The sequence below is a fragment of the Athene cunicularia genome (assembly GCF_003259725.1).
Source record: "Athene cunicularia isolate RWA chromosome 2 unlocalized genomic scaffold, athCun1 chr2_part1, whole genome shotgun sequence".
In the NCBI taxonomy this organism is placed as follows: domain Eukaryota; kingdom Metazoa; phylum Chordata; class Aves; order Strigiformes; family Strigidae; genus Athene; species Athene cunicularia.
Window position 1 is genome coordinate 99,428,064 of NW_020799095.1, and position 17,249 is coordinate 99,445,312.

At 37.4% G+C, this 17,249-nt stretch overlaps 1 protein-coding gene across 1 annotated transcript in view; it reads right to left on the reverse strand.

Annotated features, from left to right (window-relative positions):
* Positions 1-17,249, reverse strand: part of PTPRM (protein tyrosine phosphatase, receptor type M) — a 406,723-nt gene that overhangs the window by 268,364 nt on the left and 121,110 nt on the right. The window contains exons 9-11 of the mRNA XM_026841434.1: positions 6,727-6,907; positions 6,022-6,082; positions 5,600-5,674 (exon numbers count right to left, since the gene is read on the reverse strand). Of these exons, the coding sequence (XP_026697235.1) occupies positions 5,600-5,674; positions 6,022-6,082; positions 6,727-6,907 (317 nt within the window). The remainder of the gene's footprint in view (positions 1-5,599; positions 5,675-6,021; positions 6,083-6,726; positions 6,908-17,249) is intronic.

Sequence of the window (17,249 nt, forward strand, 5' to 3'; positions counted from 1 at the left end):
GTGATAAAAAGAAAACGAGGGAAAATGTGGGCCTTATCCAGAAGGAAACACGAGACCTCGTTACCAGGGATATGGAGAAGGCTGAGGTACTCAATGAATTTTTGGCCTCCATCTTCACCAGCAAGGACTGCAGCCACACCACCCAAGTCGCAGAAGGCAAAGGCAGGGACTGGGAGAATAAAGAACCACCCACTGTAGGAAAAGATCAGGTTCAAGACCATCTAAGGAACCTGAAGGTGCACAAGTCCATGGGATCTGATGAGATGCATCTGCAGGTCCTGAGGGAACTGGCAGATGAAGTAGCTAAGCCACTACCCATCATATTTGAGAAGTCATGGCAGTTTGGTGAAGTTCCCACTGACTGGAAAAGGGGAAATATAACCCAATTTTTCAAAAATGAAAAAAAGAAAACCTGGAGAACTACAGGTCAGTCAGCCTCACCTCTGTGCCTGGCAAGGTCATGGAGTGGATCCTCCTGGAAACTGTGCTAGGGCACATGGAAAATAAGGAGGTGATTGGTGACAGCCAACATGGCTTCACTAAGGGAAAATCTTGCCTGACAAATTTGGTGGCCTTCTATGGTGGGGTTACAGCATTGGTGGAGAAGGGAAGAGCAACTGATGTCATCTACCTGGAGTTGTGCAAAGCTTTTGACACCATCCCATATGACATCCTAAACTGGAGAGACACATGGATTTGATGGATGCACCACATTGTGTATACACGGGATGGCTGCACTCAAATTGTTGCTATCCATGGCTTGATGTCCAAGTGGAGAGCAGTGATGAGTGACATTCCTCATTGGTCGATACTGGGACCAACACTGTTTAACATCTTCGTTGGAGACATGGACAGTGGGATTGAGTGCACCCTCAGTGAGTTTGCTGATGACACCAAGCTGTGTGGTGCAGTCGACACTGGAGGGAAGGGATGGCATCCAGAAGGACCTGGACAGGCTTGAGAGGTGGGCCTGTGCAAACCTCATGGAGTTCAATAAGGCCAAGTGCAAGGTCCTGCATGTTGGCTGAGGCAATCCCAAGCACAAACACAGGCTGGGAGGAAAATGGATTGAGAGCAGCCCTGAGGACAAGAACTTGGGGTGCTGGTTGATGAGAAGCTCAACATGACCTGGCAATATGCATTTGCAGCCCAGAAAGCCAACTATATCCAGAGCTGCATCAAAAGTAGCATGAGCACCATGTTGAGGGATGAGCACCAGGTGATGCTTCCCTTCTACTCTGCTCTCGTGAGACCCCACCTGGAATATTGTTTTCAGCTGTGGGGCCTCCAACATTAGAAGAACATGGATCTGCTCAAGCAAGTCCAGAGGAGAGCCACAAGGATCATGAAGGGTATGAAGCATCTCCCCTATGAGGACAGGCTGAGAAAGTTGTTCAGCCTGGAGAAGAGAAAGCTCCAGGGAGACCTTATAGTGGCCTTCAAGTACCTACAGGGGGCCTACAGGAAAGATGGGAAAAGACTTTTTACAAGGGCATGTAGTGATAGGACAAGGGGTAATGGCTTTAAACTGAAAGAGGGTAGATTTGGATTAGATACAAGGAAGAAATTCTTTCCTGTGAGGGTGGTGAGGCACTGGAACGGGTTGCCCAGAGAAGCTGTGGCTGCCCCCTCCCTGGCAGTGTTCAAGGCCAGGTTGGACGGGGCTTTGAGCAGCCTGGTCTCGTGGAAGGTGTCCCTGCCCATGGCAGGAGGTTGGAACTAGGTGATCTTTAAGGTCTCTTCCAACCTAAACCATTCTGTGATTCTTGCCTACTTTGAGATCAACTTCTGTCATTTCACTTAGCAGTAAACAACTGAGGCATAATGTACCCATAAGAGGCAATTATCCTCACAGTTCTAATTGCTATGTAATACTTCTGCACTTCAGAGTAATAAAATACAAATTTTGCCTTCTGTAGAAGCAATATGATGAAGATGCTACTGCATTAATCTCTCAAGATTTCACCCACATAAGTAAATAGCAAAATCTGAAAATATAAATGCATGACAAACAAATTCATCCACATAATTTATTTGATCATGACTCAATAAAGTGCTTTTGGGTGCAGTTTATTTCTCTAAACATAGATGCCTACTGCTACCTGATATGTTATAGCATATCTGACTGATCTGTATAAGAATTTCAGATAAGACAGACTCTGTTGGAGACCCTCTGCCCTTCTGGAGTGGCAGAGAGACCAGGAGGGACACTACAAGGAATCTCCAAAGATACTTACTAATTGCTTGGTTTTAGCGACCTGAACGAAGCTTTACAACTTAAGGTAAGCAAGGTAAACATGACTAGTTAGTATTTTTCAAATAAAGTTTTATCATACATGGGACCCAGATGATCAGAATCATGCATGAAAAGAATTAAAGACAATAGAAAAATATTCAATTAATTATATGTTTTTCTTGCCCAAGACTGCTATTTCTATTACAGACAATGTATCCTCTTTTATTCTTTAATATTACATGCATAATGGGAACAAAAAAAACCTCCAGGAAATTATTATACCAGCTGCACATACCAATCTAACACACTGTAATTTGAAAAAAAATTAGTTTTACTTAAGCAAATATATCTGTGGTCTAGCTTGACTAAGTGGATTGAAGTTAGTAGAAAAAATAACGCAAAAGGATCAGGGAAGTAACTTGGACAAGGCAACAAGAGAATCCAGGTTTATCCCTTGGTTCATGATTTCCTTCTATATCATCTACTGCTTTATTTCTTTCTTCCATTTTTCATTAAAGGTAAACTAACAAAACTAACTACACAACAAGGAAAAATAATTCCTTCAAGTGCTAATTTTGTTTCAGCAAAGTCCTAAGTATGTGGCTAGAAAAAAATTCAGAGTGTGAAATGAATGCACATAAGTGGAGGCACACACTAACAGTAGTTAGCTTTATATTTCAAAAGCAGCAGCAAATTAGGACGAGTAAAAGACTCAGAAGTTAACAAATTATTCAGCCCTTTCTCAGTCTTCTGTGCAATTTTACACTGATATCATAAATATTAAGCTTTGTAAGAAAAGAACAATTTTGATTCCAATCACAATATGCAATTCCACACTGCTGGAGAAAATGCATTAGGGAACATATATATTGCCCTTTGCAGGTTATTAATGTGCTTTCCTGCTTGAAGAGTAGTGCTAGAATGAATTATCAAAACATGCCTTGCTGCTCTAGCTGTGCTTTTTATCATCATCATCCCTTTAGCCATTTCCAACAGCATTTAAAAAGAACCAATCACTTGTTAATTTTGCTTTTTGGATGCTGATGTTGATATGATATGAGGCCACAGGGCAAATGTCTGCTCTTAACTTTCCATGGTGGAGGTTATAAATGCTTTAGCTGAACATGCAGGACTCAGAGATATTCCTCCTTTGGCCCCATGTGCCAGGGTAACACAAGCTGAGTCAAGCTCCACAAACTGAACCTGAGAGCACCATCTGCTTTCAGAGCCATATACCTTCATGCAGGTAACACTAATGTCTACATTCAAGTTTTTCAAACTTTTGTGCGACATAAAGCCATGGATAGATGCACTAGTAGTTTTGTACAGTGGAAAAAGCAGAGAATGTTTTCCTTGTTTGTCTTATGGTTGACACCCATTTCCAAAGGAAGGAGTAAAGCTATGAAAAGAACCAGAAGCTATTTCTGTTACAATTACTCCATGGAAAAGACAGCCATCCACTTTGGAATTCTAAAGGGAATAATGTGCTTTTTTAAACACTTCATAAAACGATAGTTTAAACATTATTTGTTTCTTAACACATTCACAGTGCTGTATGAAGAGCATTTTCTTTATGGATCTGTTCTAAAAACAATATACTGAGAAAAAGAAGAGGGTTGGTTTTTTCCTCAAAAATTTTATTTTAAGCTTAACGAAACATTTCACTACCTTTCTTCCTCACCCATTAATTTTCCCATAGTGTGTCTGCAGCTGTTTATTGATTTTTTTGGACATCTGTTTTGCATTGTACGTGACTTCACTGTCAACCTCCTACTGTACACATCTGATAGTCTGCAATTTCCATGATATGTAGGAGGACGATCTGATATTGGTAGTTAACATGGCAGCAATATTAGCACCTCGCTAAGTTGGCAAAGTCTTCTTATATAATGTTCCTCTGCTAATTTACCACATACTCAAATCATAACAGGCTGAAAACTATTCACCTACATTACAGTTCATCTCCACACCAAAATACTTGCTGATCCTCTGAGGGGGCCTGTCAGGGCATATGCCATCTAAAAATTTTGCAATCTGCATAACCAGGCATGTATGGTAGATAATTTTGCAAAAATATTCCATAACAGTGCTGAAATTCTGTCTCTTCTCTGAACATTACAAAGATGTTCGACAGCATTAGAAATTAAAATGCTTTATTTTCTTAGAAAATTTGTATCATACTTGAGTTAGTATTACAGAGGTTCATCCAAATAAGGATTTTAGTTTCTTAATATGCCTCACAGTCACAGCATGCCCCTATTAGTTCAGAAGCTATAAAAATGAAAATGCTTTTGGGCATTATTCGAATTTGCCCTTCAACATAACTACTGTAGCTTGTGTATGCAGGACATAATGATTACAGAAATCAGTTTTATTTTCATTTTGTACCTTTCTTGATTTCATATCTAAGTATCTCCAGAATGGACGTAAATCTGACTACATGATGGAAGAGGTACTGAACAGGCAGTTAAATAGTACATGTCTGGTTCTATGGCACATCACCAAGTCTTCAATCCAAAAGCTTCTGCTCAGACCTCTAGAGCAGAAGCTATAAATCCTGACGCATCATACTTCCTGCTATCATTTAGAGCCTACTGCTCTGGAGGAGACAGATTTGCCAAAGCCCTTTTTTAACCAAAGAAGCCCATTTTGAGAATGGAAAATGCGTGAATAAGGCTCTTCCTCAGGACAACAAGCTTTTAAAGCTTTAAACATGCCTAGAGACTTGTTCCTTCTTCGCAGGACTAAATTCAAACTGATGAGTAGGATTTCACAGCTCACATGAAACCACGTAAACCCCTAGATTTTGTTCCACTACTTTATAATAGGTTTAAAAGAATTATAATTCAGGTTAGACGGGCCATATTCAAGTGTTCATAGACATAACATTCCATCAAACCAGCTTAGACGAAGGTTGTGGAAACTACCCCGGGTTAGATTTTCTTCTTACTATTGCTGGCTGAGAAGGCAACAAGCATGCCCACCAGCAACCGGATCAGTTATACTTGTGACTACTGAGACAATAAATCCTCAGAATAAATTGAGGACTGGCAAGATGCAAATCTTAACCAGTTTGGATAAAACACTCTAGCCCTTGTTCAAATTTGCTTAAGAATGGCTTATTTAGCCTAGACCAGTTCCTAGTTACTTTAACATTATCTGTGTGCACTCTCTTAAGTGTGCATTTTACTCAGGTTGTATTAGGCTCATACACAAAACTGAATAGTATCTTCTAAGACACTTATGTTAAATGTTATACTAGGTCAACAAAGGTGAACAGTATCTAGATGTTGTCTGATTGGCATTTGGCCAACTTGAAGCCACGCCTCAAAAATCAGTCTAAGGCCAGAAGTACAGCCTTACAGGTATATCATAAGCTATAGTGTCAGTCAAGTTTGCGTGGCTGCGAGCAACTACATTGAAGATACGATCAATCATCTATTGTCAGAGTAATAGTAAGATAACAGAGACAGAACAAATACTTTCTAGGTGATACAAAGCATTTGTATAAATTAGGCCACTACAAAATTGAAATGGGAATGTGCAATATGGGTATAATGAAGAAAAGACAGATTGTGGAGAAGGCTCAGGAGGCAACGCCAATTCAGCCTGAGGGCTCCAATGCACAAACTCATCCAAACACAGCCATGTGGCTTCCAGACCCCAGCTAGCTCACTGGCAGCCAGATCAGGTCTCCACATTGGTGGTACAATCTACTGTGAAGTTGGATAATCTGCCAGTGGGTAACCGTGGGCTGAGTGTGGCTCAGTTTCCTATCAACGTACTTCGTAATGGCGGATCATTGTAATTGGAACTGCTGTTGCTAGAAAAATAAGAAACTTCTTGCTGAGAAACAAGCAACCCAAGCCAGTAAATGCAAAATAAATATTTGGTACTGTGGGCTTCACCTGGAATTTCTTCCTAGTCTACACGTCACATAGCAACATACATTTCCTTCAGCGTATGTAATATAGCTTGTAATTTTATGTGATATAGCTATAATATCTAGCTACAAGTATATTATTAGGTAATAATATAGCTAAAATATAATATTATAGCAAATATTATATTTTATATAATATAACTACTACTTTTATAACCTATATAATTACTGCTTAGGGATAACACTACCCTTAGAAACTTGTTTCCTTCCTTAGCCTTTGTAGAGTTCTTAGTTAATGGGATATGTGTGGGATTTTGTTTTGAAGGAGAAGGGAAAACAAACAAACAAAAAGAAGAAACAGAAGGAAATAATCACATATGATTTTCTCTACCTGAATTTCTGTAGTTGTACTACATCTGTAAAGAGTGTACGAACTCAAGAGGGTTCTGCTTGTATAAAAAGAATCGGAACCCTTCCAGCACAGGCTTGATGTTTATCAAAAAACTACAGTAGAATACTACATCCCTCATTAGAAAAGTTCTTTGTCTAGAAAGAACAAATTAACATGGTAAGACACTGGTGCACACAAGCACAAACAAAGCTTTACCCGTGTTCATTGTTCAGGAACATACGTATCTCAGAAAGAGATGGCTCTTCAAGTTTGTAGGATGACTGTATTCCAAGAAATGAATCTTCAAAAGTTGTCTTATGTCTAAGGGTACTGTGCAAGCACTGAGCATTTTCAGGATCCATTTCTTCTACTACAGAAATATAACTCAGCTGGTAAACTTTATGAAGTACAAACACAGTACAAGTGCATTTTCCAAATTCTCACCTGTTTTTCACAGGTAGTTCCTCTTTTTCCTTGACTAAATTCTTTACAGTTTATTTTTTCCTTTCTTAAAATCATTCACAGGTATCTGATATTCCTTACTGATGCCCTGAAACAAGATACACATATTTAATCTTTGAAAAAATCTCTTTCTACCGGTGCTAAAACTCATTTAAAACTGTAAATAAATACAGCATACAATAACATTTCCTTATTCTATGCACAATGTAACCTCTGTTTTGGTATGGACCAAACTGCATGAAGAATAACCAAAAAACTTCACAATGGGAGTATACCTGGATGCTTCTTGCTAATCAAGCTTTACCATATGGAACATACCTTTTTGTGTGCTGAACAATGAATATCGATTATGACAAGCAATCATGACATACACTGTTTATCTGAAGTTTAGAAAACCCTTACAACGTTCAGATGAGGAAAGGTTTTGTTGAGCTATTTTAGGTACAATAAATTTACTATTATAAATGCTTTACAGTAAACAGAGTAAATATGGCCTGACATTTGTATCACTATTACTGTAAATCTCTGTTCTTATTACAGTATCTCAAACCAAGGCCCTCAGATGAAAAGCACTGGTCTCTTGTTTCATGTTTCTGCGGGCAGTGCTGGGTTTCCCATTACTGGGTGTGAGGTGTCAGCAGGCCTGTCCAAGCTTTGAGACCACCTATGCTTCACCTGAGGTGCCACAATTAGAGTGCAGCACAGCACTGTGACATAGCTTTTCAAAAAAACTCACCGTGTTTTCTAACCTCAGTAACAGAAACAAGGCAAAGAGGAGTTTTAGCCCAGCTCACAGCCTACAGGGACTCCTCTCTTAGGAACACTTATACAGACCTAATTTGGGTTAACAGAAATCTTCTCTAGCCCCTCTACTCCTAGAATAGTACCATTCAGTTGTCTCCCATTATTCTTTCAGTCAGCACATGCCTTTAACCCACGCTGTTCTGAACCAGGCATTCAGCGATGGTTAAATGAAAAAGTCTAAGGAGTTTTGTGTTGTACTAAGAAGCTACAAGCACGGAGACATATCAGTACTGGTTTTTTTGGTTTTTTTTGGTTTTTTTTTAAATGCAGAATTTAGCCCAGGTCTGAACCATCTGCTAGAAAACACATCCTAAGCAACTATCATGTGGATTTACAAAATTTGTAATTCCCAAAGTGTCACTATCTGATTTAGTCTAGATAACAAATTTTACCATAAACCCTTCTATAAATCACCAGGGTCCGTGTTTTTCAGCTGAGATTTCTGGGGCTCCATCAATTACTTCTATGTGATTCTCAGGAGGTACCTCTAGTCAATAGCCTTATATGCGCTATACAGAGTGCTGGACGCAGTGATGGCACAGCTGCACTGCTGTTAAAATTTTTATGGAGGTCTGCAAATCAGAGACATTGAGGTGGGGAAAAAAAAAAAAAAAAAAAATCACTCTACTGAGCTTTACCCAAACAGATGAGTGAATCATTAAAGTTTTTGCTTTTTTTCACGTTACTTAATCATTCTAAAGTTATCTCATTTGCCAACACAATGAAAGTACAAATTAAGACCTCTAACGTCCACCTTGTGTCAAAGCCTAATTTTGAAATTAAAGACTTCATGAGGTTACTAGCCATTGCTGGGAGAAATACCAAGTAAAAACAAAGCACTGGTGAAATTTCCCCTCTGCCAGCAACTTTACACAAGAGATAGTTGTTGCCACTATCTGCACCCAAGACCAGGGAATTTTGACACCCACTAAAGATCAGGGCCTGAGTCTTCTCACATTCACAGTGATGCTAATTCCTCTGGTAACAGCAAAGCTCCCGCTGAGAAGGCAAGGAAGGCCCCAAGATCTGAACTTTTTGTCTGCAGTCCAGTAAAGCCAGTTCGGCACTGATCCAGTATAGTGATGAAAAAGCCAGAAAGGACCACACAATACGAATTTTTCAGATACCTAATGGGCAAAAGGAAATTACTAACTGGTAACAGAATCAAGCACATTAAATAAGTGCATGAAAACCACATGAAGTGTTAGATCCACAACCATGTTACAGATTTATTTTACACAAGTTATTATGGTGAAAGTCACATGATTTAATTAGTTTCTACCTCATTAGCGCTATGTGTTTTGGAACCACGCTTAACTACAGGTATCATTAAAGTTAAGGAATTGCTTCTTTTATGAGGAGAGAAACATTTGCAGCTTTACAAACCACAGAGTAGCCATCAGGGAAAACATAACAACATCTGAATTTAATCATATGTGTTCCTTCCTCCTCAAAGAATGGACTTCAGAAAAGTTTAGTACCAATGCAGTAGTATCAGTCCAAGATGTGGAAAATATTCTTGTGGTTAAAATATACTTGGATGAAATATTTCAGATATTTTTGTAGTTGGAACTGCCATTTTCATATGCCAAGCTTCTCCCAGATTAAAGAAAGTTCATAGAGAAAACCAAATCACTTTTTCCATCTATTTTTCTCTGCTCATTTTTTTATTTGCTGCTTGCATGCATGTAAAAGAAAGTTTATTTTGCAACATGAAATATATTATGACTTGCAGATCATTAAAAGGATCATTACATATTTCCTGTTATTTTTTCCCTTTTGCTATTAACACTTTTCCAAGCAATAGCTATATTCTGTATAACACTATCTTGACAGCAGATTTCTACACAACTCACCATTTATTATATAATCCATGACATTTAAGATTTGCAAGTGCTGTTCCTACCTGATGGTGATTCTGTTACTTATTATAGCACAATCTGGTTCTATAAAAAGTGGCTGAATAAATTTTCTAACTTCTTCCAAGAAAGGATAAGGTATCACTTCTGTATTTTCAAAAGATCTTTCAATCCATGACGTAAGAGAAATTTCACTATATATCTGCATGGTAATAGGATTTATATAGGCTGCAAATCTTTTCTCATCCCCTTTTAAAATACTGATTTCATGATTCTTTCTTAGAAGACTAGGCACCAAAAATAGCTTTCTCTGAATATCTGAGTTCTCTCAAAATTTGACTTTCAAAAGCAAAGCAGTAAGACTGATTGAAACTTGTCTGTGAAAAAGGAAAAGGCCTCCAAGCAAATACCTTGGCTTGTGTCTATCTAATGAAAAAATCTATGGCTAAATCTACTTGGACATCCAGTTATCCACATGACAGTTTTCAGCTCTACACTGCTAGAGAAACCATGGAACTGGTGAAAAAATTATGGAAAAGCATATGTGCTGGGGTTGGAATCCAACCCTTTGGGAACCAAATACTCCTCCTCATGTTTTTCTGCAAAAATACTAGTTGAAACTAGTCCAGGAATTATTTCCTAAAAGACTTCTCATTAGTAGGGACTTCCCTCAGTGATTTAACACTCTCATATTCCAAGATGCCGAGGCTGTGCCTTCTTCTGCCTAATGTCCAAATTCCTAAACTTACTCCTTTTCTGAATGTGCTCTGAATTCCAGAATGATGCTGTCTGCCAGCGGACCCTCCTTGTATGCAGGGTCATACGGGGTTCTGGCCAACTAGAATATTATTAACTAGATCCCAGCTACTCCTCTGCATCCAGGAATGGTTCCACGTTGAAGTTAGCACTGTTTGAGCAGGTGCAATATATCTGTGGGGAAAGATATCATTAACTCTGAATAATCCAAGGCATGATGCACCTCTGGAAATCTGTAGAGAAATACAGCTTTCATTTTTCTAAATCTAATTTCTGAAAGAGCAGCTCTGTCTCTTTTGGTGTTTATCTGAATCCCTGGAGGAGTCAGTACTCTACTGAAGATGAGATTGCTTTTGTCTAGATTTATTGCAAATCAATGTGTGCTGAGTTCACAACTCACCCTGGTTATATTCTAAATGACTTTACTCTTGGATGATGGCTTGATGAAAGTGTCATCCAACTAAAGAAGGAAGTTCACCAACACGTTTCAAAAATGCTTTACAAATTCTTGGGATCATAGAGAAGCCAAATGCCACATATGTATCAATGACAGATGTCCTTTCAATGCTGAAACTATAGGGTAAAAAAATATCCCCCCTCACTTGAAAAAACATCAAAGAAACTGTCAAGAGTTTCTTGGATCAAATTCAACTCTGAAGTAGCTCTTTATTTTACAAGGAAGATTAACCTGATGATGCAGGACATTCATATTTCTTTGATTTTTTTGACAGTATTCCCTTTGGGATTCCTCTGATCCATTTCACAGGGCAATTCTGCTTGAAGCACCCAAGAAGAGCCTATGCCAAATATAATTTCTCCATAGGACAGAAAAGTGCTCCTTCTCCCTTATTTGTTGGCATTCCCTCTGGAGACTTCAGCAGACCTTGGCTGGCTAAGGACAATGGATCACAACTGAGTCACTTAGCCAGAGCTTCAGAGAAATTTCTAGCCCCAAAAGTGGAACTAAGGAGAAATGGAAGTGCTTATAAGCACAATCTATAAAATCCCAGCTCTACTGTCAGGTGTCTAAAGACGGGAAAGTTTTTGTGTCATTGCTATGGCCAGACTTCTTCTATCCTGTGACAATTCACATCACTTTCTGAAAACACTACAAAAAAGTTTCATTGTTTTACAAATGAAGCATTATTGTCTTATTTATATAATGCCCCTCAATAGCCTGTATTTTTTAAGAATTCTTTGAACATTTCTAGTATTTTGGAATTTTTAAATCCCATATGTATTAGCCTAGATTGTTTTTGTTGAACCATTACCTATACAAAGCTAGGGAAGAAAAGAAACAAAGATCCTGTCCCTCAGATCATCATCTCTTAGTTGCTTTATTTCTAGCATTTCCATTTCTGGTGGGCAGGATACTAAGACTAAAGCAAACATAGAATCTGCATCTTGAAACAAGATCTATTTTAATATTTTCACTCTGTTCAGTCTTACCACACCCAACAGAGTAAAATGGAACAGCATAAATTTTACCACATTCTTTCAGGTGTGCATATTTACTTCAGTGGGACTTAAGTGTAATGTGTTCCTAAATGCCATGCTGTAGAGCCAGGGGTTGTCTAAACAGAAGCAAAATATGCAGCAGAGTAAGGAGAGTAAAAAAATTAAAGACCCTAGAAAAAATAAGCAGTCACAACAAGAAAAGAAGTGAAGCAGCACAGGATGACATTCTAGGACTAATTTCATAAATGTTCACAACATGTTTTAAACAAATCAAGCATCTCAGATTTGAAGCTACTGAACTTAGTACGTATTTTGGTAGGGAAGGGGGAGGTCTGGCATGCCTACGTTTCTTCTTCCATTGTATCACTCTTTTTTCAGTCCCCTACAGTCTTGTTCAAGCATCTTCGCCCATCTCTCCCATCAGGTTTGGAGGGCATGTGGCTAAAATCAGAGATTTATTCTTCCACTCGTCACTTATGTATAATGGAGTCTCGTTTCTAACCCTATTTTGGCTAGCAGTGGCAGGTACCTGCAAGGCATTTTCACCACTCAGCTGTACTGTGTACAGAAACCCCGTACTCAAAACACACTGGCAGGTTTGCTGTTTTGTTTTTTGTTTTGTTTTTTTTTTTAATGGTGGACATATAGGTAACCTTTTGGCATAGTGTAGTCTGGGAACTGATTTAGCTACAGCAATGTATTACATATTTTTTAGGAACACAATTTAGTCTTTTTCACTAAATTTGACAAAATGTACCATCCAAACAACTTCTCCTCTCCATTAAGAACTGTTAAAAATATAAAGCAAACATATCTAATCTTCCTGACAAAATAATAGAATTATTTTTCCTTTCTTCTAGAACATGAAACTCTGCTGTTAACACTACTGTTGTCAGCTTATTCTTAAGCAGCACAATTCCATGGCATATCTCACAGTATTTCAAGACAGTTCATAAAATCCATAGCAACTAACTTCAGAATTTGGTCTTTATTTCTGGTATTGAAATTTCCTTTTTTATATTGGATGTTTGGACAACTTTTAACTCCACTGACATAATAAATAGTATTTCATACTTGAAACAGCCCTTGAGAGTGAGCAGAGTCAGTGCTACACTTTAACCTCAGCACTGGTCCATGTAAAAATGAATGGACACACTCTGGAAGATTAAGGAGACAGCTGTCTTCTCTATTCAGAGTAAGAATGCATTCTGCTCAGATTCAGAAAACCAAAGCACCATCTCGCATTATAACACAGACTTAATCAACAATGGCCTAAAAGTTAAGCTTTAAACAAGGTGGTTCCTGACCTTATTTTAGGAAAAAAACTGATTTTAGTCCTTTGCCAACGGATATCAGGACTGACACTATCATTGTGCCCATAGCCCGTGCAGGTCTTTACATATTTTACAGAAGCAGGATATCTCACTTTCAACCTAGAATGTTTTATCTTTATCTGCAAAGAGACTTGTGGGTATTTACAAAGATGCAGGAGTTTAGTCTCCCTAGAAGCATTTTATCATCAGTGGAAAGATGGTAAAATTTAAAAGACTAATGCAAAATTAATAAATTACAGATTCATTTAAAAGATGAAAAATAATACTTTGTATAGATCCTGCTCTAAATTAGCCTCTTGTAAAGCCTGTCTTTCCATGTTGACTACAGAAGCTACTGAAGATGCACACGAGCAGCAATAAGCATGATTCCTGATAGCATATGTAAAAGCTGGAGGTAATACTCAATTAGCAACCCATACTTCAGCTGAATCTTGGAAAATAAGTTTATGGGAGTAACATTTATTGTTTCCATAGGCACTAAGCTGCCTAAGGAACCACACTATTTCATAAAATTACTCATGGCAATTCTGGGTCAAAGTCAGCAGGAAGTTTAATACAAAAATATTGACAAAAACTTTCCAAGTTTTATCACAGAAGGCAAAATTAGCCTGGATTTACTGGCTTATCTCCCCCAAATGAAGTGACTTGAAATAGCAGCATGATGGCAATACAGTTATACAGCATAATCACATTACTTATTAATACCTTGAAAACAAATGTTTCTTTGCTTCTCTGATTAGTCCTGATAAATACCACAGAATTGCCTCAGAAGTCTTTTTTTCAGCAAGAGATCATTATTAGTTAAAAAAAAAAATTATAATGTTATTTGAATTATTGCTTTAGCAACTATGCTTTTCAGGACTACACCTACATAACCTATTTTGTAATATGGCTTATACATGAAATGCTACCCAAAACTGGTGTCAAACATGATGAATAAAATGGGAAAGTTAATGAGAAGAAGGTAAGAGGTTTTCTTCATAGATATAAGCAAAAGAAAATGCTGGAAATCAGCAAAAAACGTAGGACTGGGTTGGACTGGCTTAATGAGCTTCAGCCAGAGCAGAAGTTTAACTTTTGCCAAAGCAGAGGACTCAAGAGTCTCCTGATCCTCACCTAGAAAGCTTCTATCCAAAATGAGTTTACTCCTTCCCCTTCTCAACACGATAATAATTCACACCCACCTGAAAAAGCTATTCTGCTTCTTGTCCTTTTTGTTTCTCTGTATGAAGAGCTAGGATATGGCTGCAAAGAATGTCAGCTTTTGCAAGTCTTAAGCTCTGAGCAGGTAAAAGCTTACTGACCCATGACAGCTTCTGTATCTTCCTGCAGGCTGTCGCATTCTAGAGCAATCTTGAGTTGCAGCACATTTCAGATTCTGTTTTTCACTGGAAAAAGTGACTCCAGTCATAATCTCAACATCTAACACCACTGCAACACTGTTGAAGCCTTTTCTCTCTCGCACACAGCAAAAATTGTAATTTTGGCAATCCATGGAAATTTAAAACTGAAAATAGACAAAAATTGTTTTTCTTCTACATCCTGTGCCCTGTGCTTTACTATAGCATGACAAAATTCTGATTTGAACTCATAGTCAACTTTGTACTATCCAAGACAAATTATATCACTTTAAGTTTCTTTAAAAAGAGTATCTGAGTAGCATATATTCTTTAACATTTCATACTGAATAAAATCAAATATATTCGCTACTATTTTAAATTATATTCAGTGTATGTTAATTTCGACAGGCATCAGCCACTACATGTTAAAGTAAAGCAACGAAGTATTTTCTGAATTAATTTGGTAACTTTAAATTTGGTATTTTGCATGAGAAATAGAACAAGCGAGTATATGCCTACAGATACCAGTGCACAGTTGTCACATAGATTTCATTATCAGTCTCTTATCAACTGTTTGTGTAACTCTGCCGAATATTAACAGTTTTGCTGGAATGACCACTCTTCCTCTTTCATCATTTAGCAAACACAGTTCAGCTTTTTCTGAAAATTAGTTTAAAATTAGTTTATTCAATGTTACATGTCTTTCCACCATCATTTAATAGCTCCACCATCCCTTCAGTGCCAGAAATAATCTTAGGCAAAAAAATAGTAAGAAAAAATAAATTGGTTACCTGTGCTCATAAAAATAAACCTAGATTTGTAAGTTGCAAATCTGAGAAATAAATAAGTTTCCATTTATGTACAATCTAAGAACATAAAGATTTGTTCCAATCAGTTGCTCAGCTGTACTAGGTGTGCCCATTTTTGATCAAGATACTAAGCTATCACCTATGAAGAAGTAATTAAATGTCTACGAGGATCTATGATGTACTCATGTTCACAAAATTCTCTGAGGGCTACCTTTTCCTTCTTCATGCATCTTTAAGACACTGTAAAGGCAGAATACTGTGTTGCACTGCCATTTCAGCATTTCAACTTGTCAGATCAAATTATATTAGACTACAGTTGTTATAGAAGACATCTACTAGGGCCATGTCACTTAAAACTTCTCAACAACAGAAGACAGCTTAAACCTTTTCGTTTGAAGGAAAAAACTCGTCTGATCCACTGAAGAACTGTGCATGCATCTGTAAAGCTACAAATGCAGAATAAAACCATAAGATGTTATCTAATTACAAATCGTATAGCTTTAACAATCAATACATAAATCAGTTTGCAGAGATTAAAAAGCCTGTTGTCTGAACAAAGAGACTGAGTGGCCTCAGCAACTTGCAGTAACATCCAGGAAGCAGCTACTGCAAAGCATGAAAATGAATGCAGAACAGTACTTTTCTGACATTTTAAGATATTAACAATGGCTGCTTTTGTAAGCAATGGTCTATAAATCAAAAGACTAACAGTAAAGTGGTAGTATACACAGAAGTAAATGATCACTTTGAATTTCAGTAGACAGTCTCTGAAAATTATTGTTATGAAAATAACCTATTTTCAAGTCAGTTGTTTCAGGAACTCAGTACAATACTGTACATTAACTGCTCAGCAGAGATTGTGTCACTGTAACACAGAATAAAATAAATTATCTTTGGCAGGTTCATGCCAAACTATTCTGTGACGTTAAGAGAGCAGTAATAGATTCATTGTTTTAACAGATTCATAGGTAAGACGAAAGCATTTTTACTTAGTCAAGTGTTCAACTTTCCCGTGTACGTAAGAATCATATTTTGAGGTTGGGGCATATACGTTTTGTGTAAATAATGAACAGATAGTATAGTAAGAGAAATCAGTGTACAATGATTAGACTTGTGTCTAATTAACAGTGATGATAACAAAAGCACACAAAATATTGTAACTATGGAGCTCAAATGAGTGTATGGGAGAAGCATCACCCATCTGTTAGTTAAATGAGAGTGACTCTGAGCTTCACAGTTGCCTTTGAAACTCTGGTGCTAAAACTTTAAAAAATACTAATCTTTGCTGTAGCTCCCTTTGAAAGATTATGTAGAAATGAACACACTAGCCTCAAAATGTTTTTATTCATTTTCTTTGAGACCCCAGTATTGGAAAGCAAAAGGTCCACTTCAATAAATAACTAGAAACTTGGAAAATCAGAATATATTATCATTTCTTGTACTAGAAACAACTCTGTCCAAGATGAAACGCAACCTTGACAGGATGGCCTTAGAAAGATCCTACTTTTTCATGTATAGACTGCGATTAGATACAGACTGAGAGAAAGTTAATGGTAATAAAGGGAAAAACAGACTGAGAAGCCCTATCTGCATAATATTACTCTGAATTACTGCAAGACTTGATTCAACAACCAAAATTTTTCATTTTTTACAGTAAGTGCAAAAAATAATGAAAGAATTTTTAGTTTCTTTTTAAAACAACTAACAATGCAGTGCTATTTGTCAGTGAAAGGTTTTTTGACAAAAGAAATGCTTTCATTGATTATCCTGAATTATAAATTATAGCTCTCTAATTCTTCCTCCTATAAATGAATACTCTTCACAATCTAGCCTTACATGTCAGACAAAAAAGATGAAACTTTTATAATGGAAATTTAATTATAGTACAATTTTTGCCAGTTGTCATTCCAAAGTCAT